Source organism: Anomaloglossus baeobatrachus, chromosome 2, assembly GCF_048569485.1.
Source record: "Anomaloglossus baeobatrachus isolate aAnoBae1 chromosome 2, aAnoBae1.hap1, whole genome shotgun sequence".
Classification (NCBI taxonomy): domain Eukaryota; kingdom Metazoa; phylum Chordata; class Amphibia; order Anura; family Aromobatidae; genus Anomaloglossus; species Anomaloglossus baeobatrachus.
The window spans coordinates 705,136,813-705,160,405 of NC_134354.1; the positions used below are offsets into that span (position 1 = coordinate 705,136,813).

At 47.4% G+C, this 23,593-nt stretch overlaps 1 protein-coding gene across 1 annotated transcript in view; it reads left to right on the top strand.

Annotated features, from left to right (window-relative positions):
- Nucleotides 1-23,593, top strand: part of WDFY2 (WD repeat and FYVE domain containing 2) — a 129,264-nt gene that overhangs the window by 93,179 nt on the left and 12,492 nt on the right. Inside the window, exon 8 of the mRNA XM_075334580.1 lies at nucleotides 1,019-1,124. Within this exon, the coding sequence (XP_075190695.1) occupies nucleotides 1,019-1,124 (106 nt within the window). The remainder of the gene's footprint in view (nucleotides 1-1,018; nucleotides 1,125-23,593) is intronic.

Genomic DNA, 23,593 nt, shown 5'->3' on the forward strand with positions numbered 1-23,593 from the left:
AAAAAAAAAGACAACCCTGCTCGTAAGAGCTTACAATCTACAATGAGATGGGGGGGGGCAAGGTACAAGTGCTTATTTACAATGACAATCCAGCCATCTCAAGGAAATGGGGGATAGATAATGGCTGCCTGGACCAGTTGGCCAGAACCTTGAGATGCATTTGGGTGTCATGAAGTTTGACATGGGGTTATCTTCTGAGAAGTTTTGGAGGGACTATGTGGATTTAGTTCTGCTAGGGAGTGTGATAGGCCACTCTAAAGAGATGCGTTTTTAGGGTGCGACTGAAGCTGAGTAAGTTGTGATTTGTCCTAGCTTCATGGGGTAGAGCGTTCCAGAGGATTGGTGCAGCTCGGGAGAAGTCTTGGATCCGGGAGTGGGAGGTTCGGATTAGTGTGGATGTTAGTCGAAAGTCTTTTGCAGAGCATAGAGAACGGGTGGGGTGATAGACAGGGAGAGAGAGGGGGGAGCCGCACTGTGGAGAGCTTTGTGGGTGAGAGCAAGCAGCTTGAATTAGATCCTGTGATATATGGGCAGATTATATATATATATATATATATATATATATATATATATATATATATATATATATATATATATATATATATATATATATATATATATATATATATATATATATATATATACCTTTCCCCACAGTGATCAACACTGGTGATCGTGGGTAGTCAGTAACCAACCAGAGGAATTTACTTTGTCTGTATAACAAGATCAGCAGCTTCGAAAAGCTCCGGCTATAACAGACTTTACATCTGCTGCGTCCCATACACATAGTTATGAGACTACCATGAGCCAACATATGAGCATAAATGACAGAATACTGTGACCTCTCCAGAAGTGAATCTTAATAACGAGAGCTCTGTTCTATTCTGCAGTATTATGTGATCATACAAATATTCTCACCCTCTGTTCTTCAGTAATAGGTGATTTCCATAAATATTTGCACCCTCTGTTCTGCAGCATGTAATCCTGTTATTCCAGTATATTTATTTCTGCCTTCCAGTGACAAGATCCAGTCCATCGCCTACGCACACCATTCCCGGCAGCTCATTTCCTGCAGTGCTGATGGGGGGATTGTAGTCTGGAACATGGATGTTGAGAGACAGGAGGTTGGTTTTATATTTAACGTTTGTTTTCTTGTGCTCTGATTCTTATGTTGTCAAAGGCAACTCTCTGTAAATGACAATAGATGCAATGAATAAACTCTTCAGCATTGAAATTACAGCACCTAGAAGGAAAATTTAGGGATTTGTGGAAATCAATGATACGCAAACTTTTTTTTTTTTTCTTTGCGAAAATGGAAACCATTTTTAAAACATCTCGACTTATTCAGTATGGATTATTAGCGTCCCGAGCAAACATATAGACCACTCTATTAGAAGCTTGAAATGTGTTCTTTTACACAATTGTCACCGGTATGCGTCTCCTCCCATTGCTCATTCAACAAAACTTTAAAGATTAATATTAAAATGTAAAAATCGTATTACAAGAAATCCGTTATCATGAAAATTAGTGGTCGATTTGTGTTGATCTGAAGGTAATGAAGTTCTTGCTTGGACAGAAATATGGATACAGAAAATACCCATGCTGTATGTGCCTTTTGGGAATGCAGGGCAAAGCAAGATCAGTGGATGAAATTGTCATGGCCTACAAGGGAACAAATGATTGTTGGCGCTAGAAAAATCAACAAGCCGCTGTTGGACAAGAAAAAAATCCTTCTCCCACCGCTTCATGTTAATCTAGGATTTGTACGTTTTGTAGATCGTTCCCTGGACTGAGCATGGAAAAACTAAAAGCTGGAATTTTTGATGGTCCTCCTATTCGGAAAATCACGAAGGATTCTAATTTTACGACATTCATGAATGATACCGAGGCTTCGTCCTCGAAGACTTTTGTCTCTGTTGTGAAGAACTACTTGGGTAATCACAGAGCAGACAATTCTAAAGAATTGATGTAAGATATGCTCCCTAATTTCACAATTGGGAGTTAATACGAACTTAAAGATACACGATCTCCATAGCCATTTAATCAGAATTCCAGATGACCTGGTAGACGTCAGCGAGGAACAAGGAGAACGGTTCCACCAGGACATGAAGGTGATGGAAGAAAGGTATCGGGCCTGACTAGACACACCCTTGAATTCAGACAGAACACGCTGTTGAGGGCAGCCATGACACGCCGTTGAGGGCAGATGATTGCTGGAGTCTCCAACGTGATTGTCCTGATGACCCACACAAAAGGAAATCGCATAAACAGTGTTTTTTGAAGCATTGACAAGAATAACAATTAATTACTATTGTGTTAATCCAATCATACATAACTTTTTACTGTCACTGTAAGATATTGTTAAATCTTTGTTTTTGTCAGAAATCATACAAAAAAAAAGTCCTATTCTTAATCAGCACTAAAACTTTAATCTAGAACCATTGAGACATCACTGTATACTAGTGTAATCATAATGATTTATGATTTTACAATGTGTCTGTTAAAAAATAAAAAAAATAATCCCTGACAATGGTTTGGGTTTTTTTTTTGGTTAACCTGTCCAGAAAAAAAAGTCAACTTGGCAACCCTTGCAAGGGGAGCTGAGTACATTGATATATAGCTTTGTGGGAGAAGATTCAGCATAACCTGTGATTTTCATAATTTACATCTGTCCTTTCTGGGATTTTTGGTCCAGTGGGCAGTCTGATCAGTGACTGACAGCTTTCTGTGTATGTGTGCATAGAGAGACAGCTGTCTGTCATTGACTGGACCGAAAAACCCAGAAAAGACAGACTTGTAGAGTTATGAAAACTCAGGTTATACCGAATCTTTCCCCACAAAACTTTATATCCGTCTAGCCAGCCCTCTGCTCTATAACACAGGTGCCTTCAGATTGGACTTCAGTTTTAAGGTAACCGCTTCCCTTTAACCTCTTAAAAACCCATGATGTATGTCCGTCATGGGTCGTCTCCCTGCCTTTGATGCAGGTTCGCATGCCAACACCGCATCTTTCCCTGCACATCTGATCAACTGTGACATGTGCCTTTTAACAACCTGTTAATCTCTGAACTGCTTAACATGTCATTCCCTGCTCTTATTGGCACTTCTGTCATATGATTGTGGGTCCTAGATGTGTTGTCATTACAGCCAGTAGTCAGCTGATGGCCCCTGTGTCTATCATGAAAATCCTCCTGTGAACATCAGCTGCGAGCCAGCATTCATAGATCGTAATTTCTGCTGTACAGAGCAGTGCTGATGCACTGTTCTGTACAGAACGAGCGATTGGATGATTGCAACCTCAGGTACCGTAAGGAGACTAGTAAAATGTAAAAAAAAAAAAAAAAAAAAAAAAAACAGAAAACAACCTTTTTAAAAACATTGAAAAAAATTTTCAAATCAACACTTTTGGCTCATTGAAAATAAATTTCTTTTTCGCTCCTAATTGGGAGACCCAGACAATTGGGTGTATAGCTATTGCCTCCGGAGGCCACACAAAGTATTACACTTAAAAGTGTAAGGCCCCTCCCCTTCTGGCTATACACCCCCAGTGGGATCACTGGCTCACCAGTTTTTGTGCTTTGTGCGAAGGAGGCAACACATCCACGCATAGCTCCACTGTTTAGTCAGCAGCAGCTGCTGACTATGTCGGATGGAAGAAAAGAGGGCCCATACAGGGCTCCCAGCATGCTCCCTTCTCACCCCACTTCATGTCGGAGGTGTTTGTTAAGGTTGAGGTACCCATTGCGGGTACGGAGGCTGGAGCCCACATGCTGCTTCCTTCCCCATCCCTTTTTACAGGGCTCTGGGTGAAGTGGGATTCTATCGGTCTCCAGGCACTGAGACCGTGCTCCATCCACAGCCCCTGGTATCTGCTGGACATGGAGCGGAGTATCTTCAGGGACATGGCCCTGCTACATGGAGGTACTCTGTGTCCCTGTGGGGACCGCGCAGACACACGGCAGCACTGCTGGGTGTGTTAGTGCGCCAGGGACAGCGGCGCTGTCCGCACTAGTGCCATCGCACACCACAGCGTTGCTGGGTGTGTTAGTGTATTGGGTGACTACTGCGCTAACCGCCGCTGCCATTTTTATTTAAGGCGCCGCTGGGATTTGTGGTGCGCCGGGGACTTCCGCGCCGGCCAGCACTGATATGCCGGCCGCGCTTATTAACTCGAGTCCCCGGCTTCTGGGCCTAGTCTCCCTTCGTTACCGCCCACAGACCTGACAGTCAGGGTAGGGGCGTGACGCTGCATAGCACAGCAGCGCTGAGAGCTGGAGTATGTTTTGCATACTCCACCCCTCTCACTGTGTGCACTGTGAAACCGGATTCCCGCACTTTCTCAGGCACGCCCACGGCTTCCTTCTCTACAAGGACGCCGGCAGCCATTAGTGTCAGTTTCTGTACGATACAGAGACAAGTGTGGAAGACCCTGGCATTCTGATAGTCACACAATCGCTGCAACAGGCGTTAAGCAGCACCTGTGGTGCTAACCCCACTAGTGCAGAAGTGCACTTATAGATATGCTTGTACTATATACATTGCACTGTTTGGTCGCACGTTGTATATACCCTCCTGGATTGTGCGGAGGAGTTATCAGCATATTCTCTGTGTAAAACAAAGGTGCAGAACCACATGTTTTTCTATGCAGCCGGTACAGCATGTACGGCTATACGGCCGGCAGGTTACATAGACCCCCATTATATCCAACTCAGCCGGAGTCTCTGCTAATGGCCAGAGGATGAGGACGGTGTCTGCAGTATTTACTGACAGATTTTCTGAGACTATGGCTATGATACTAGAAGCCTAGCAGTCCGGACATGTCTCTCACAACATGGGCACTGTTGAATCATTGATCCATGGCCCCCCTCAGTGTGAACAACTAACAGCTCCGGGAATGTCACATGCATCCCAGAGTCACGGCTTTGCACAGACGTCAGTCCCAGACAGCCTAAGCGGGCTCACTATGAGCGGCCCTCGGTTTCATCAGGGTCCTAGCAGAAGGACTCTCTGTGTAATGAGGCGGAAGTAGCGGCTCAGGATTCTGATCCTGAGACCGCTCTCAATCTGGATACACCTAATGGTGACGCCATAGTGAATAATCTTATAGCGTCCATCAATAGAATGTTGGTTATTTCTCACCCAGCTCCTCCAGTGGAGGAGTCAGCTTCACGTATTTTTCTGGACCACTCTGCCTTCAGAGAGGCAGTCCAGGAACACCACACTTATCCAGATATGCGCTTCTCCAAACGGCTTAGGATACACGTTATCCCTGCCCCCTGACGTGGTCAAGGACTGGACCCAGTGTCCCAAGCGGCATCCTCCAATCTCCAGGCTTGTAGCTAGATCCATAGTTGCAGTGGGAGATGGAGCTGCACTTAAAGATGCCACTGACAGACAGATGGATCTCTGGTCTAAATCCATCTATGAGACTGTCGGCGCACCGTTGGCTCCAGCATTCTCACCCTTGGGGCACTCCAAGCTATTTCAGCTTGTCTTACACAGATTGACACGGTTACACGTACATCTGTGCCGCAGGTGGCATCCTTAACCTCTCAAATGTCTGCATTTGTTTCTTACGCGATTCAGGTTGCCCTAGACTCTGCGAACCGTACGGCAGTAGCCTCCGCTGCTCCGTGTTTTTAAGCAGAGCCTGGTCTGCTCGTTAAGTGAATGGAAGGCAGATTCTGCTTCCAAAAAAGGTTGCTTAACCAGTTGCCTTTTTCTGCTGACCGACTGTTTGGTGAGCGTTTGGATGTAACCATTAAACAGTCCAGGGGTAAGGATTCATCCTTTCCTCAGCCCGGACACAACAAACCCCAACAGAGCAGGAGGCAGTCGTGGTTTCGGTCTTTTCGAGGCTCGGGCAGGTCCCATTTTTCCTCGTCCAATGTGGACTCAAAAGGATCAGAGGAGCTCAGATTCTTGGCGGGCTCAGTCACGCCCAAAAAAGAGACAGTCTGAAAACCCGCTTCCAAGGCGGCTTCCTCATGACTTGCGGCCTCCTCTCTCCGCATCCTCGGTCGGTAGCAGGCTCACCCGCCTTGGCGATATTTAGCTGCCATAGGTCAATGACCGTTGGGTGTGAGACATTCTGTCTCACGGGTACAGGATAGAGCTCACTTCTCGTCCTCCAACTCGATTCTTCAGAACTTCTCCACCTCCCGGCCGAGCCGCTGCTCTTCTGCAAACAGGGTGCACTCTATAGGCAGAAAGAGTGATGACCCCCGTTCCTCTTCAGGAACAAGGTCACGGTTTTTACCCCAAATTATTTGCGGTGCCTATAAGAACGGGCCGTTCCGTCCCGTTCTGGATCTAAAACTGCTCAGCAAGCTCGTGGACACCAGGCGGTTCCGGATGGAATCCCTCCGCCATGTCATCGCCTCAATGTCCCAAGGAGATTTCCTAGCATCATTAGGCATCAAGGATGCTTATCCACACGTGCCGATTGATCCAGAGCACTAGCGTTTCTACGCTTCGTTATAGGAGACGAACACCTTCTGTTCGTAGCTCTACCTTCCGGCTAGCGACAGTCCCACTGGTCTTCGCCAAGGTCAGGGCAGCAGTAGTCACAGTCCTGCACTCTCAGGGTCACTCTGTGATCCCATATTTAGACGATCTACTTGTCAAGGCACTCTCTTAGGACACATGCCGACACTGCCCGAACGTTGCGCTGGAGACTCTCTAGAGTTTTGGGTGGATCATCAACTTTTTGAAGTCAGATCCGACCCCGACCCTATCGCTAACATATCTAGGCATGGAGTTTCATACTCTCTCAGCGATAGTGAAGCTTCCGCTAGACAAACAGCATTCTCTACGGGCTGCAATCTCTTCTTTAAGAACCAGTCGCACACATTGAGACGCCTCATGCACTTCCTACGTAAGATGGTAGCAATGGAGGCAGTTCTTTTCGCGCAGTTTCATCTGCGTCCACTACAATGTGACATTCTCCGCCAATGGGACGGGGAGTCGACCTCCCTCAACAGAGTCGTCTTTCTTTCTCAGGCGGCCAAGGAATCTCTACGGTGGTGGCTTCTTCCCACCTCATGGTCAAAAAGAAGGTCCTTCCTATCCCCATCCTGGGCGATAGTTACGACAGACGCGAGTCTATCAGGGTGGGGAGCAGTTTTTCTCCACCACAGCGCTCAGGGTACGTGGACTCAGCAAGAGTCCACCCTTCAGATCAATGTTCTTGAACACAGAGCAGTGTATCTTGCCCTACAAACCTTCCAACAGCAGCTGGACAGCAAGCAAATCCGACTTCAGTCGGACAACTCCACAGCGGTGGCATACATCAACCACCAAGGAAGAACGCGCAACCGGCAAGCCTTCCAGGAAGTCCGGCAGGTTCTGATGTGGGTGGAAGACACGGCATCCACCATATCCACAGTTCACATCCCAGGCGTGGAAAACTAGGAAGCTGACTTCCTAAGTCGCCGGGGTGTGGCCGAAAGGGTATGGTCTCTTCACCCGGACGGGTTTCAGGAGATCTGGCGCCGCTGACAGAGGCCGGACGTCGATCTAATGGCGTCACGGCACAACAACAATGTGCCAGCTTCATGGCACGGTTTCACAATCATCGAGCTCTGGCGGCAGACGCCTTAGTTCAGCATTGGTCGCAGTTCCAGCTACCTTATGTGCCACCTCTGGCATTGTTGCCCAGAGTGCTGCGCTAGATCAGGACCGACTGCGGCCGCGCCATCCTCGTCGCTACAGATTGGCCGAGGATGTTGTGGTTCCCGGTTCTGTAGTGCCTCACGGTAGGCTAACCGGGGGCACTACCAGACCAATCAGACTGGCTGTCTCAAGGGCCATTCTTCCATTTGAATTCTACGGCCCTCAACCTGATGGTGTGGCATTGAGTCCTGGAACCTAGTGTCGTCAGGATTACCTCAGGACGTGGTTGCCACCATGAGACAGGCTAGCATACCAACGTCCGCCAAGATTGACCACAGGACGTGGAAGATATTCTTATCTCGGTGCTCGGCGCAGGGTGTTTCTCCCTGGCCGGTTGCATCGTCTATGTTTCCTTCCTTCCTGCAATCTAGGTTGGAAAAAGGGTTGTCGCTCAGTTCCCTTTAGGGACAAGTCTCAGCGCTATCTGTATTTTTTCAGAAACGACTTCCTCAGGTACGCACGTTCCTACGGGGAGTTTGTCGTCTCAGCACTCCGTACAAGCGGCCGTTAGAGCCCTGGGATCTGAACAAGGTTCTAATTGCTCTCCAGATGCCGCCTTTCGAGCCTTTGAAAGAGGTCTCCCTTCCCGCTTTTCTCGGGAAGTGGCCTTCTAGTAACGGTCTCGTCTCTTAGGAGAGTTTCCGAGCTAGCAACGCTCTCATACAAATCTCCCTTCCTGGTCCTTCACCAGGACAGGGTAGTTCTGCGTCCGATTCCGGAATTTCTCCCTAAGGTGGTATCCCACTTTCATATCAATCAGGATATCACCTCACCTTCTTTGTGTCCTCGTCCAGTCCATCAATTTCAGAAGGATTTGCATCTGTTGGTTCTGGTGAGAGCACTCAGGTTCTACTTCCCGCATGGCGCTCCTGCGCCACCCGGATGCACTCTTTGTCCTTGTCGCTGGTCGGCGTAAACAGTCGCAAGCTTCTGAATCCACCCTGGCTCGGGGGATCGAGGAACCAATTCTTGAAACCTACAGTTCTACTGGGCTTCTGGTTCTCTCAAGGCTGAAGGCCCATTCTACCAGAGCCGTGGGTGCATCCTGGGCATTACGGCACCAGGCTACGGCTCAGCAGGTGTGTCAGGCACCTACCTGATTGAGTCTGCATACTTTTACCAAGCATTTTCAGGTGCATACCTACGCTTCGGCAGACGCCAGCCTAGGTAGATAAGTCCTTCAGGCGGCGATTGCCCACCTGTAGGAAAGGGCTGTTTGACGGCCCTATCACGAGGTATTCTTTTACCCACCCAGGGACTGCTTTTGGACGTCCCAATTGTCTGGGTCTCCCAATTAGGAGCGAAAAAGAAGAAGGGAATTTTGTTTACTTACCGTAAATTCCTTTTCTTCTAGCTCCAATTGGGAGACCCAGCACCCGCCCTGTTTTCTCGGGGTTTTTCTGTTTTTTTCGGGTACACATGTTGTTCATGTGGTATGGTTCAGTTCTCCGATGTTTCCTCGGATTGAATTGGTCTTTAAACCAGTTATTGGCTTTCCTCCTTCTTGCTTTGGCACTAAAACTGGTGAGCCAGTGATCCCACTGGGGGTGTATAGCCAGAAGGGGAGGGGCCTTACACTTTTAAGTGTAATACTTTGTGTGGCCTCCGGAGGCAATAGCTCTACACCCAATTGTCTGGGTCTCCCAATTGGAGCTAGAAGAAAAGGAATTTACGGTAAGTAAACAAAATTCCCTTCATTTGGAATCGCTGAGTTCAGAGATCTCAGATCTATCATAATGTAAAATAATTTAATCAGTAAACAACGTAACAATATAAAAAAAAAAAATCCAACCACCAGAATTGTAGTTTTTCAGCTTTCACAATAGAAAAAAATGTAATAACAGGCGATCAAAACTTTGTATATATCCCAAAATAATATCAATAAAAACATCAGCTCGGGGCGCAAAAAAACAAGCCCTTAAACAGCCCTAGATCCCCAAAAATTTAAAACAATACGGTTCTCGGAAAATCGTGACACAAGGAACGTTGTTTTTTTTGGTTTTTTTTTTTTTCCTGAAATTTCAGCATTATTTTTTCCCCCACCTTAAATAAACGGAAAAACCATACATGTTTGGTATACGTAATCGTTCTGACCTATAGAATCATATTTCCAGGTCTGTTTTATGATAAAAGGAAAGCTGTAAATAAAATAAAAAATAATTGCAAAATTTCTTTTTTTTTTTTTTTTTTTTTTTTTTTTTTTTTTTTGCACCACACTTGGAATTTTTACCATCACAGTATTTAATAAAGCGAATGGTGTCATTCAAAAGTACAACTCCATCCCTACAAAAACAAAACTCTCACAAGGCCGTATCGATTTGAAAAATAAAAAAGTTATGGCTCTTGGAATAAGAGGAAAAATGAAAAATGGCCCAGAGGTGAAGGGTTAAGGGCTGTTGCTTACCTCTTGCATTGATCGTCTCCAACGCTCTTGGGCTATGATGAAAGAAATGATTGTGGAATCCAATCTGATGTGTACACTGTCAATATTTTTCAGCCTTTCTTCTCTGCTAAAAGCTTTTTGTCTTCAAGATCAATTTGACTATTATCTAATGTCATAGTCAGTTCGGTCTTTAACTCTTGCCTTTCTGAATTTTGCGATCTGGTCATAGGATCATTATATTCAGGAGAGGTTTCTGAATAAGGAGAGAGAGTAACTTGTACCTTGTGTGATTGTCTTGATTTTTTTTTTTTTTTTGATTTTTTTTTTTTCCTGATGTGCTTTTATTTAGTTTGTTTGGCATGCCATACAAGTTAGGCTAGGTTCACATTTCCATTGTTTATGATCAGTCACAATCCGCCGCTCTGATAAACAACACAATCCGTTTGGCGGATTCCGTTGTTTCCCATAAAATTATGAGTGGCGCAATGTGACTGATACCCTTGCATTGCATCCGCCGCCCAACTGATCAGTCGTGGAACGACTGACAGTCTGGCAGCAGGAACGCAGCATGTAACGGTTTTTGAGCAGCGGAATCCTTTTGATTTCGCTGCGCATGCTCTCTCTCGGCAGCCGAACGATCACCTGATCGCCCAGCTCCCGACTTCTGTGAGCGATCTGCTGATCTCCTGACCGCCGGCTTTTGAGAGCGATCCGCTGATCGTTCACAATAGGCGGCCGCTGGGAGATCATCTGATCGCTCTTAAAAGCTGGCGGCTGGCTATTGTGAACGATCAGCGGATCGTTCTCACTCTCTCGTTTTACAACGGATTCAGATTTCCCATGACAATGAATTCTAATTCTTGTCATCCGTTGTACAACGCATCAGTCACAAGTGTCAAGCATCGCACGTGACTGATGCAAAACAACGGGAATGTGAACCTAGCCTTAATAGACATACATTGTAATATATACAGAATAATTGCAGTTTCTGCACAATGTAAACTTCATCTGACTTGCTACTACCCTTGCAAATCTTTGGCATTTCATTTGTCTCCGGGGGCTTGAATCTAGATGTTTTCCAATCCATGGATCCTCAGTATCTTTCCAGCAGTATTTGGCATGAGCCACACGTGGGCATGTTACTATAAATTAAATAATGAAGTGCCTTTCATTAATAATTCTGCATGTCCCTTCAGACAAAAGGTCTAGTGTTTTTTGCATATGTACCCTGACGAGCTCCAGAATTCTAATTTTCTGGAAAGAGCTTTCTGATACAAATGGACCAAAGAGTGTATTTTAATTATGGCAGAAAACTAGTACTGTGTATGTTTCCATCTTCAATGCAGGATTTTCCATTACTGTTAAGTCCAGTGTTGTTTTTTTTTTTTTTTATAAAAAAAATTATCCTGTTATGATATCATTATTGAGCTGTGATATAACATTTATAACATAATGTTGCATAGATAACTAATAAAATAAATTGAAATTATTACAAACAATGTTACTATATGTTTGAAAGCTTTATCTTGGGAATTTTTCAATTAAAAAAAAAAACCAAAACATATGTCTAAACTGAAGATGTAAACAGGACTCAAAATCCTTACCCCAAATTACCCAAAACGATTAGAGCTGACCCAAAAGATTTTTTTTATTTTTAAAATTTGAACCTAAATTTCTCAAAGCCAGCCCCTCATTCCTGTCCGGGGCTCCCCTGTGAGCTGGCAGGCCGCAGTTTTATAATTTGTACAGCTCATTACCTACTGGATCAGTTCCATGTAAGTAAAGAATGATAATGGAGGATGAATAACCACTTTACGATTATCAGTATGGATTAAAACGGCGGCAGGAAAGGGTACTTATTCTGATCTGCCGTTTTAAAACGGTGGCAAGAAAAAAGGGAATAGCGCCCCACAGCATCTGAAAGTCTCCCAGGTTTTCAACTACCAGGGATAGTTGAGATCCAGGAGATCACGATTCCGGACGTTTTTTCCGGTCACGTGATCACTGTTATACATCATATAACCTTGATCACTTAACAGTCAATGGCAGCGCCGGACAAAATGATTTATCTCCTACCTGGCATGATCAGACATGTCAGATGGGAGATAAATGTCCTCCCCCAGTCCCCTTCGGTCCCCCAGTGTGGCCAAAGTCCCCCTCTTGATCATCTAAAATGATTGTCGCATGAATGGCCCGCCCGCCGCATTCATCCGACTCCTCTTTCTGTCTCATCTGACATGTCAGATGAGACAGAAGTCCTCCCCAGGTCACCCCCCAATCCACCCTGGTACATGCTGCTGCGGCGAACCCCTGCAACCCTCCCTTCTCAAAAAATGTCAGCCGCATGCGCAGAGACAGCTCTCAGCTGGCTCCCTACGCACAGTGAGACGGCGTTTACTGCAGTTCACACTGCCCTCGGTTGCACCAGGGGAGTGTGGCTGCAGTATTCTCAGAGACCACTGCAGCCACACTCACATTGAGTGCCTGCACTTTCAGAAAATGGGGGATATGTTTGCGGAGCGTGCCCCCCCCACATCCTGGAACACAGCTGATGTGGGATCTCAAAAATGGATTACTGCTGACCGGAATTCTTTTCTTTTCAATAAATTGGTGAAAGAGGTAATATGTTGGGGAGTGGGTTTTTTTCAATTTTTTTTTTTTACTTTGATAGTAATGACCGGTATCTGATAGACTCCACAACATTTACTAACCCCTTAGCTTGATGCCAGTAGACATTATAGCTGGTATCCACTCCATATATTACCCCGTTTGCCAGCGTACCAGAGCAACAGGATGAGCTGGGGCAGAGAGCCAAGATTGGAGCATCTAATGAATGTGCAACTTCTGGGCCTGCTGCGGCCTGCTATTTTTAGGCTAGTAAATGCCAAATAACAATTACCCTTCCCACCCTGAGAATACCAGACCCCAGCTGTCTGCTTCACCTTGGCTGGTAATCTAATTTGGGGGGGACCCCACGTTGTTTGTTTTGTTGGTTTGTTTTTGTTTTGTTTTTTTTTGTTTTTTTTATTATAAATAATTAAAAAACCAAAAAACAGTGGGGTGCCCTATTTTTTGATTACCAGCCAAGGTGAACCTGCGATCTGCAGCCATCTGCTTTACCTTAGCTAGCTATCAAAAATGGGGGGACCCCACGTCTGTGTTTTTTTTTTTTTTTTTTTTTAAATTTTTTTTTTTTTGGCTAAATACAAGGCTAAACACCCTTTAGTGCCACATGAAACTCACTAAAGGGTGCAAGTGTATAATATGTAGGGGGGCAGGACATTATATGTGTGTTTGACACCTACAAGGGAATCTCAAGAAGTCATTATCTCACAAAATTAAAATATTATATAAGACCAACTGAAAAAATAGTTTTAAACTCAAAAATGTTGGTGCCTACTGAAAAGTCTGTACAGTAAATGTACTCAATAGTTGTTCGGGGCACATTTTGCATGAATTTCTGCATCAATGCTGCGTGGCATAGAGGCGATCAGCCTGTGGCACTGCTGAGGTGTTATGGAAGCCCAGGTTGCTTTGATAGCAGCCTTGAGCTTGTCTGCATTGTTAGGTCTGGTGTCTCTCATCTTCTTCTAGATTCTCTATGGGGTTTAGGTCAGGAGAGTTTGCTGGCCATTCAAGCACAAGGATACTTTGGTTATTAAACCATGTATTGGTACTTTTGGCAGTGTGGACAGGTGCCAAGTCCTGCTGGAAAATGAAATTTCCATCTCTTAAAAGCTTGTCATCAGAGGGAAGCATGAAGTGCTCTAAAGTTTCCTGGTAGACGGCTGCGCTGACTTTGGTCTTGATAAAACACCGTGGACCTACACCAGCAGATGACATGGTTCCCCAAACCATCACTGATTGTGGAAACGTCACACTAGACCTCAAGCAGCTTGGATTGTGGCCTCTCCACTCTTCCTCCGGACTCTGGGACCGCGATTTCCAAATGAAATGCAAAATTTACTTTCATCTGAAATCATCTGAAAACAACACCTTGGACCACTGAGCAACAGTCCAGTTCTTCTTCTTCTTTTTTTTTTTTTTTTTTTTTTTTTTTTTCCTTGGACCAGAGAAAACTATTCTGGTGTTGTCTATTGGTCATGAGTGGCTTGACACAATGACACAAGGAATCTGACTCTTGTAGCCCATGTCCTGGATACGTCTGTGTGTGGTGGCTCTTGAAGCACTGACTCCAGCAGTAGTCCACTCCTTGTTAGGTACCTTAGGGGCCCTACAAATGCAACATAGTACCCACAATCTTTTTCTGGCAAATTTGCTTTCCTATATTTCAAATATTGCTCCTTCCCTTCCGAGCCCTTCCATTTCTCCAAACAGAACTTTCTGACTACATGTGGGGTAATCTATTTCAGCCAAATTTTATGTTTACAAAAGTCAAACATTGCTCCTCCTGTTCCGGGCCCTCTATTTTGTCCAAACAGCGGTTTCTGACCACATGTGGGGTATCAACACTCTCAGAAGAAACTGGGGAACAAATTTTGGGGTCCGTTTTCTTGTGTTATTTTTTCAAAAAGTGAATAAACGGAGGCTAGATCAACATTTGTAGGTAAAATGATCATTTTTGTTTTATTTCATTCCACATTGCTTCCTGTAAAGCACTTGAAGGGTTAACTTCTTGGATGTGATTTTGAGTACTTTTAGGGGTGCAGTTTTTAGAATGGTGTCACTTTTGGGTATTTTCTGTCACCTAGGACTCTCAAAATCACTTCAAATGTGACGTGGTCCCTAAAAAAAAAAAAAAAAAAAAAAAAAATCAAAAATGGTTTTGTAAATTTTGTTGAAAAGAATGGGAAATTGCTGATAAACGTTGAACCCTTCTATGTAGTTAACTCACCAAAAAAAGTTTCAAAAATTGCGCTGATGTGAAGTAGACATGTGAGAAATGTTGTTTAACTATTTAGTGTGACAGAACTCTCTTGTTTAAGGGCATAAAAGTTAAAAGTTTGAAAATTGCAAAATTTTCATCAAATTTCCAAATTTAATTTTTTTACAAAAAATATCGTCCTAAATTTATCAATATCATGAAGTAGAATGTCACAAAAAAAACAATCTCTGAATCACCGAGATCCACTGAAGCGTTCCAGAGTTATTACCTCATAAAGTGACACTGGTCTGAATTGCAAAAAATGACCTGGGCATTACATACAAAACTGGCTTCATCCTTAAGGGATTAAAAAGTTGTGAACTATGTCTTTCAGCCTGTACTGAAAAATTGGGACACATCAGTTTACTACGGGGAATTACTGTGGGTGTTTTTTTTTTTTTTTGTTTTTTTTTGTCATTCCCCCCCACCACATTTCCATCCTACAGCACGGATTACTTTTGCCTTATATTTATAACGTACAAGAATGATAATTGTACTAACAACATGGCCCTTGTGAATGTGCGGGCCGTTCTTTTGCTTTAGGCGTGTGTTATGTGGTAACATGGAGGAAAGGTTAAGTCGGGTAATGATTATCACTGTGTTCAGTAACGTTCTCCACTTAACGATTTAAAGCACCTTGTCCATTGTGTCCAGTGAAGGTCAAATGTTAATGAGAACGTCAGCTTGGGACACTGCGCAAGCGAAGGGCATCATGTAATGGGGCAAGAGGAGACTAACAGAATGATATATAGATCTGTAGGAAAAGAATCAATATAACGTGTACATTATTAGACAGTCCTGCTCATTCTTGGCTTAGAAGTTAAAGGGGTATTCCCATCTCCAAGATCCTATCCCAATATGTAGCAGGCGTAATAATATCTGCAATTACCTCCAATTAGAAATGTAGTATAGTTCTCCTGATTAGCTAGGTCTCTTACCTCATGTGTTGCGTCTATGGTAACGACCACGAGTAATTAACGGTCACTAAATGAGTGGATGTAACCAGGCTCGGTCTGGCCCGCCGGGGTACAGGGGGATTCCCCGGTAGGCCTCGGGCCCTCAGTGGGCCCCACGTGTCTTAATTAGTACGGAGCTTTGTACAGCGCCGCGGGGCCGCCGGTTTTTCACGGCCGGCGCTATGTGCGGCACACTGGGCAGGGCCCCCACGCTCTGATGGGCCCCCCTCCCACGGTCTGAGGGCCCCCCTGCCTTTCAATTACAAAGTGCAGCAATAGCACAAGTTCTGTACTATCGCTGCAGTTTTTGCGAGTGCAGAAGGACCTGTGGTGACATCAGACAGTCATGTGACTCACCGTAGGTCCTGCACCGCGCGCTATTCAAATGTATGCGCATCCTTCAGATGCGCGTACATGTGAACAGTGCGGCCGGTGACAGGAGGCGGAGGAGCTGCTCAGCCCCCGCTCCGACACAGCGGCCGTCATCACACTGCCGCCGCCGGAGCAGCAGAGGAGAGGACGCGCAGGGCTGCAGAGGAGAGGTAAGCGCTCAGGAGCCGAAGAAAAAAAAAATATATATTCTCACCTGTTCTCCTCTGTTCCCGCGGTGCTCCAAGCCACAGACCCCCTCAGTGACCCGTCCGGTGCATGGAGCCGCCGCTGCAGGGGACATCATTGCTTTACTACAGTTAAATGCTTTACGGCGCCGCAAAGCATTTAACTGCAGTAAAGCCATGATGGCATCCTGCGGCGGCTCCGTGCACCGGACGAGATCATGGAGGGGTCCATGAGCCTGCGGACTGGTAAGGTAAGGACAGCGCAGGAACGGAGGGCAGGTGAGAACGTGTGTGTGTATGTGTGAACAATGGCATAATGGGGGACCGGAAGAGAGGCCCATTGCTACAGTACACAAGGCTGGGGGGCCCATTGCTACAGTACACAAGGCTGGGGGGCCCATTGCTACAGGACACAAGGCTGGGGGGCCGATTGCTATAGGACGCAAGGCTGGGGGGCCCATTGCTATAGGACGCAAGGCTGGGGGGCCCATTGCTATAGGACGCAAGGCTGGGGGGCCCATTGCTACAGGACACAAGGCTGGGGGGCCCATTGCTATCCCCAGTGTCAGTGTCACTATCCTGTACCCCCAGTGTCAGTGTCATTGTCCTGTACCCCCAGTGTCCTTATCCTGTACCCCCAGTGTCAGTGTCATTATCCTGTACCCCCAGTGTCAGTGTCATTGTCCTGTACCCCCAGTGTGTGTCATTATCCTGTACCCACAGTGTCAGTGTCATTATCCTGTACCCCAGTGTCAGTGTCATTATCCTGTACCCCCAGTGTCAGTGTCATTATCCTGTACCCCCAGTGTCAGTGTCATTGTCCTGTACCCCCAGTGTCAGTGTCATTGTCCTGTACCCCCAGTGTCCTTATCCTGTACCCCAGTGTCAGTGTCATTATCTTGTACCCCCAGTGTCAGTGTCATTGTCCTGTACCCCCAGTGTCAGTGTCATTATCCTGTACCCCCAGTGTCTGTGTCATTATCTTGTACCCCCAGTGTCAGTGTCATTGTCCTGTACCCCCAGTGTCCTTATCCTGTACCCCCAGTGTCAGTGTCATTATCCTGTACCCCCAGTGTCAGTGTCATTATCCTGTACCCCCCAGTGTCAGTGTCATTATCTTGTACCCCCAGTGTCAGTGTCATTGTCCTGTACCCCCAGTGTCCTTATCCTGTACCCCCAGTGTCAGTGTCATTATCCTGTACCCCCAGTGTCAGTGTCATTATCCTGTACCCCCAGTGTCAGTGTCATTATCCTGTACCCCCAGTGTCAGTGTCATTGTCCTGTACCCCCAGTGTGTGTCATTATCCTGTACCCCCCAGTGTCAGTGTCATTATCCTGTACCCCCAGTGTCAGTGTCATTATCCTGTACCCCCAGTGTCTGTGTCATTATCTTGTACCCCCAGTGTCAGTGTCATTGTCCTGTACCCCCAGTGTTCTTATCCTGTACCCCCAGTGTCAGTGTCATTATCCTGTACCCCAGTGTCAGTGTCATTATCCTGTACCCCCCAGTGTCAGTGTCATTATCTTGTACCCCCAGTGTCAGTGTCATTGTCCTGTACCCCCAGTGTCCTTATCCTGTACCCCCAGTGTCAGTGTCATTATCCTGTACCCCCAGTGTCAGTGTCATTATCCTGTACCCCCAGTGTCAGTGTCATTATCCTGTACCCCCAGTGTCAGTGTCATTGTCCTGTACCCCCAGTGTGTGTCATTATCCTGTACCCCCCAGTGTCAGTGTCATTATCCTGTACCCCCAGTGTCAGTGTCATTATCCTGTACCCCCAGTGTCAGTGTCATTATCCTGTACCCCCAGTGTCAGTGTCATTGTCCTGTACCCCCAGTGTCAGTGTCATTGTCCTGTACCCCCAGTGTCCTTATCCTGTACCCCCAGTGTCAGTGTCATTATCCTGTACCCCCAGTGTCAGTGTCATTATCCTGTACCCCCAGTGTCAGTGTCATTATCCTGTACCCCCAGTGTCAGTGTCATTGTCCTGTACCCCCAGTGTGTGTCATTATCCTGTACCCCCAGTGTCAGTGTCATTATCCTGTACCCCCAGTGTCAGTGTCATTATCCTGTACCCCCAGTGTCAGTGTCATTATCCTGTACCCCCAGTGTCAGTGTCATTGTCCTGTACCCCCAGTGTCAGTGTCATTGTCCTGTACCCCCAGTGTCAGTGTCATTGTCCTGTACCCCCAGTGTCCTTATCCTGTACCCCCAGTGTCGGTGTCCTTATCCTGTACCCCCAGTGTCGGTGTCATTGTCCTGTACCCCCAGTGTCAGTGTCATTATCCTGTACCCCCAGTGTCAGTGTCATTATCCTGTACCCCCAGTGTCAGTGTCATTATCCTGTACCCCCAGTGTCGGTGTCATTATCCTGTACCCCCAGTGTCGGTGTCATTATCCTGTACCCCCAGTGTCGGTGTCATTGTCCTGTACCCCCAGTGTCCGTGTCATTGTCCTGTACCCCCAGTGTCAGTGTCATTATCCTGTACCCCCAGTGTCAGTGTCATTATCCTGTACCCCCAGTGTCAGTGTCATTATCCTGTACCCCCAGTGTCAGTGTCATTATCCTGTACCCCCAGTGTCAGTGTCATTGTCCTGTACCCCCAGTGTCCTTATCCTGTACCCCCAGTGTCAGTGTCATTGTCCTGTACCCCCAGTGTCAGTGTCATTATCCTGTACCCCCAGTGTCAGTGTCATTGTCCTGTACCCCCAGTGTCAGTGTCATTGTCCTGTACCCCCAGTGTCCTTATCCTGTACCCCCAGTGTCCGTGTCATTGTCCTGTACCCCCAGTGTCAGTGTCATTATCCTGTACCCCCAGTGTCAGTGTCATTATCCTGTACCCCCAGTGTCAGTGTCATTATCCTGTACCCCCAGTGTCAGTGTCATTATCCTGTACCCCCAGTGTCAGTGTCATTATCCTGTACCCCCAGTGTTAGTGTCATTATCCTGTACCCCCAGTGTCAGTGTCATTATCCTGTACCCCCAGTGTCAGTGTCATTATCCTGTACCCCCAGTGTCAGTGTCATTATCCTGTACCCCCAGTGTCAGTGTCATTGTCCTGTACCCCCAGTGTCGGTGTCATTGTCCTGTACCCCCAGTGTCATTATCCTGTACCCCCAGTGTCAGTGTCATTATCCTGTACCCCCAGTGTCATTATCCTGTACCCCCAGTGTCATTATCCTGTACCCCCAGTGTCAGTGTCATTATCCTGTACCCCCAGTGTCAGTGTCATTATCCTGTACCCCCAGTGTCAGTGTCATTATCCTGTACCCCCAGTGTCAGTGTCATTATCCTGTACCCCCAGTGTCAGTGTCATTATCCTGTACCCCCAGTGTCAGTGCCATTATCCTGTACCCCCAGTGTCAGTGCCATTATCCTGTACCCCCAGTGTCAGTGTCATTGTCCTGTACCCCCCAGTGTCAGTGTCATTGTCCTGTACCCCCAGTGTCTGTGTCATTATCTTGTACCCCCAGTGTCAGTGTCATTGTCCTGTACCCCCAGTGTCAGTGTCATTGTCCTGTACCCCCAGTGTCAGTGTCATTATCCTGTACCCCCAGTGTCAGTGTCATTATCCTGTACCCCCAGTGTCAGTGTCATTGTCCTGTACCCCCAGTGTCAGTGTCATTATCCTGTACCCCCAGTGTCAGTGTCATAATCTTAGGCTATATGTAATTACTTTTCAGGGGTCTCTATATGTGATGATCGTACAGGAGGAGCTTCAGTATAAATACTGTATATGTAAAAAAAAAAAAAAAAAAAAAGCCTGATCTGTGTATAGAGCAGTGTTGTCAGAATACACAGGACTAGTGAAGGGTTTATCCAGCATGTAACACTAGTTTGGAAACTATAGTGAAGACAAATATTCACCACAGTCTCCAAATGGTAACGTGTATTGGGTGGTAATGCTTCACACCAGCACATACTGACTCTTAGGGTATGTGCCCACGATCAGGACTCCCCGCAGCGGGTCTGGACCTGCGGGGCCGCGAGTCTCCTCCGCAGGAGACCGCAGCTGCTTGTACCCACAATCAGGCTTCAGTGCGCTGCGGTCTCTCGCTTGTGTTCTCCATATGGAGGAGCATGCGATTACGCAGCACACAATTGACATGCTGCGGTCTAGAAAGAAGATCCGCAGGTCAGTGTTTGCTGCGGAAAAAATAAGCACATTGGGCACGGGATTTCTAGAAATCCATCCACTGCTTGTACTTACAATGCAGTGTTTTGGATGCAGCTGAACCATGCTACAGCTAACATGCTGCAACCACTGATCGTGGACGGCTGGGCACGCACCCTTACAGGGGATTTCCAGGGTAATGGCGGCAGAGGGGATTAATGTTAGTAAATGTTTCCATATGAAGATCCTGGATAACGTTCTGCTTCTCTTTGAATATTGTTTGGCTGATGGACTCTGTGGTTTTTCCTAGGACAAGGAATGTCCGTGTGTAAGAAAAACTGCGACTGACTGTAAATAAGATTTCATTATAGGCTACAAGAAATCCTGCGCTATCTGCAGGCCCAGGACAGGGCTCTTCTGTGCTATCTGCAGGCCCAGGACAGGGCTCTACTGCGCTATCTGCAGGCCAGGACAGGGCTCTACTGCGCTATCTGCAGGCACAGGACAGGGCTCTTCTGCGCTATCTGCAGGCCCAGGACAGGGCTCTACTGCGCTATCTGCAGGCCCAGGACAGGGCTCTACTGCGCTATCTGCAGGCACAGGACAGGGCTCTTCTGCGCTATCTGCAGGCCCAGGACAGGGCTCTACTGCGCTATCTGCAGACCCCAGGACAGGGCTCTACTGCGCTATCTGCAGGCCCAGGACAGGGCTCTACTGCGCTATCTGCAGGCCCAGGACAGGGCTCTACTGCGCTATCTGCAGGCCCAGGACAGGTCTCTACTGCGCTATCTGCAGGCCCAGGACAGGGCTCTACTGCGCTATCTGCAGGCCCAGGACAGGTCTCTTCTGCGCTATCTGCAGGCCCAGGACAGGGCTCTTCTGCGCTATCTGCAGGCCAGGACAGGGCTCTTCTGCGCTATCTGCAGGCCCAGGACAGGGCTCTTCTGCGCTATCTGCAGGCCCAGGACAGGGCTCTTCTGCGCTATCTGCAGGCCCAGGACAGGGCTCTACTGCGCTATCTGCAGGCCCAGGACAGGGCTCTTCTGCGCTATCTGCAGGCCCAGGACAGGGCTCTTCTGCGCTATCTGCAGGCCCGGGACAGGGCTCTTCTGCGCTATCTGCAGGCCCAGGACAGGGCTCTTCTGCGCTATCTGCAGGCCCAGGACAGGGCTCTTCTGCGCTATCTGCAGGCCCAGGACAGGGCTCTTCTGCGCTATCTGCAGGCCCAGGACAGGGCTCTTCTGCGCTATCTGCAGGCCCAGGACAGGGCTCTTCTGCGCTATCTGCAGGCCCAGGACAGGGCTCTTCTGCGCTATCTGCAGGCCCAGGACAGGGCTCTTCTGCGCTATCTGCAGGCCCAGGACAGGGCTCTTCTGCGCTATCTGCAGGCCCAGGACAGGGCTCTTCTGCGCTATCTGCAGGCCCAGGACAGGGCTCTTCTGCGCTATCTGCAGGCCCAGGACAGGGCTCTTCTGCGCTATCTGCAGGCCCAGGACAGGGCTCTACTGCGCTATCTGCAGGCCCAGGACAGGGCTCTACTGCGCTATCTGCAGGCCCAGGACAGGGCTCTACTGCGCTATCTGCAGGCCCAGGACAGGGCTCTACTGCGCTATCTGCAGGCACAGGACAGGGCTCTACTGCGCTATCTGCAGGCACAGGACAGGCTCTACTGCGCTATCTGCAGGCACAGGACAGGGCTCTATGCGCACTGTAGAGTTTGCTAATAGGCTCACGTTATACTGAGAGAAGACGAAAATGTACAAGTAATTAAAACGTTTATGGTAGCTATAGTGTGGGCCCCTAGAGGCAATTTCCCTGGTAGGCCCCTCACACCCCAGTCCGACCCGGGATGTAACCATGAATACCTAAGCTGCAATGCCCTGCACATGAGGTAAGAGACATTGCTATATCAGTAGAACTATACTACATTTCCAATTGCAGGTATATGCTAATATTATTGAATGGTAGAGTTGTAAGGGACCTCAAGAGCCATCAAGTCCAACCACCTGCAAGTGCAGGTTTTCCTAAATCATCCCAGCTATATGTTTATCCAGTTTCTACTTGAAGCTTCCATTGATGGAGAGCTCACCACCTCTCGTGGTCGCCTGTTCCACTCTCTGACTGCCCTCACTGTCGGAATGTTTTTCCTAATGTCTAATCTGCATCGCCTCCCTTTTTAGTTTCATCCCATTGCTTCTTGTATGTCCTTGAGGTACTGAGAGTAGGGTAGTTCCCTCTGCACTGACTACCTTTTCAGATATTTGTAGACCGCTATTCAGTCTCCTCTCAGCCTTCTGTACTGCAAACTAAACATTCCTTAGTTATTTTAGGCTGCTTTCACACTACGTTTTTTAACATGCGTCCTGAACGGTTTTTTTAACGCAAAAACGGATCCAATCCAAATGTGTTTTCATTTCAATGCATTTGCAATGGACTCGCATCAACATGCATTTGCGTGCGTTATAGTGAGGATCCAGCGAGTTGCAGCGTTTTTGAAAAATGTTAAAAAACTACTTGTAGCGTTTTTGAGCTGCGTCCAAATACTGCAAATTGCTTGATCCTGACTATACTGCACGCAAACGTATGTGAACGCTGGCATGCTGATACAGGATCCTGCTTGCTCTGAGCATGCCCAGAAACCAGCCTGGCGTGATCAGTCCCTCTTTCCCCCTCCCCTCTCTGTCTCTTTCCCCTCCCTCTCTGTCTCTTCCCCTCCCTCTCTGTCTCTTTCCCCCTCCCTCTCTGTCTCTTTCCCCCTCCCTCTCTGTCTTTCCCCCTCCCTCTCTGTCTCTTTCCCCCTCCCTCTCTGTCTCTTTCCCCCTCCCTCTCTCTCCCCCTCCCTCTCTCTCTCCCCCTCCCTCTCTCTCTCCTCCTCTCTCTCTCCCCCTCCCCCTCTCTCTCTCCCCCTCCCTCTCTCTCTCTCCCCCTCCCTCTCTCTCTCCCCCCCCTCCCTCTCTCTCTCCCCCTCTCCCTCTCTCCTCTCCCCCTCTCTCTCTCCCCCTCCCCCTCTCTCTCCCCCTCC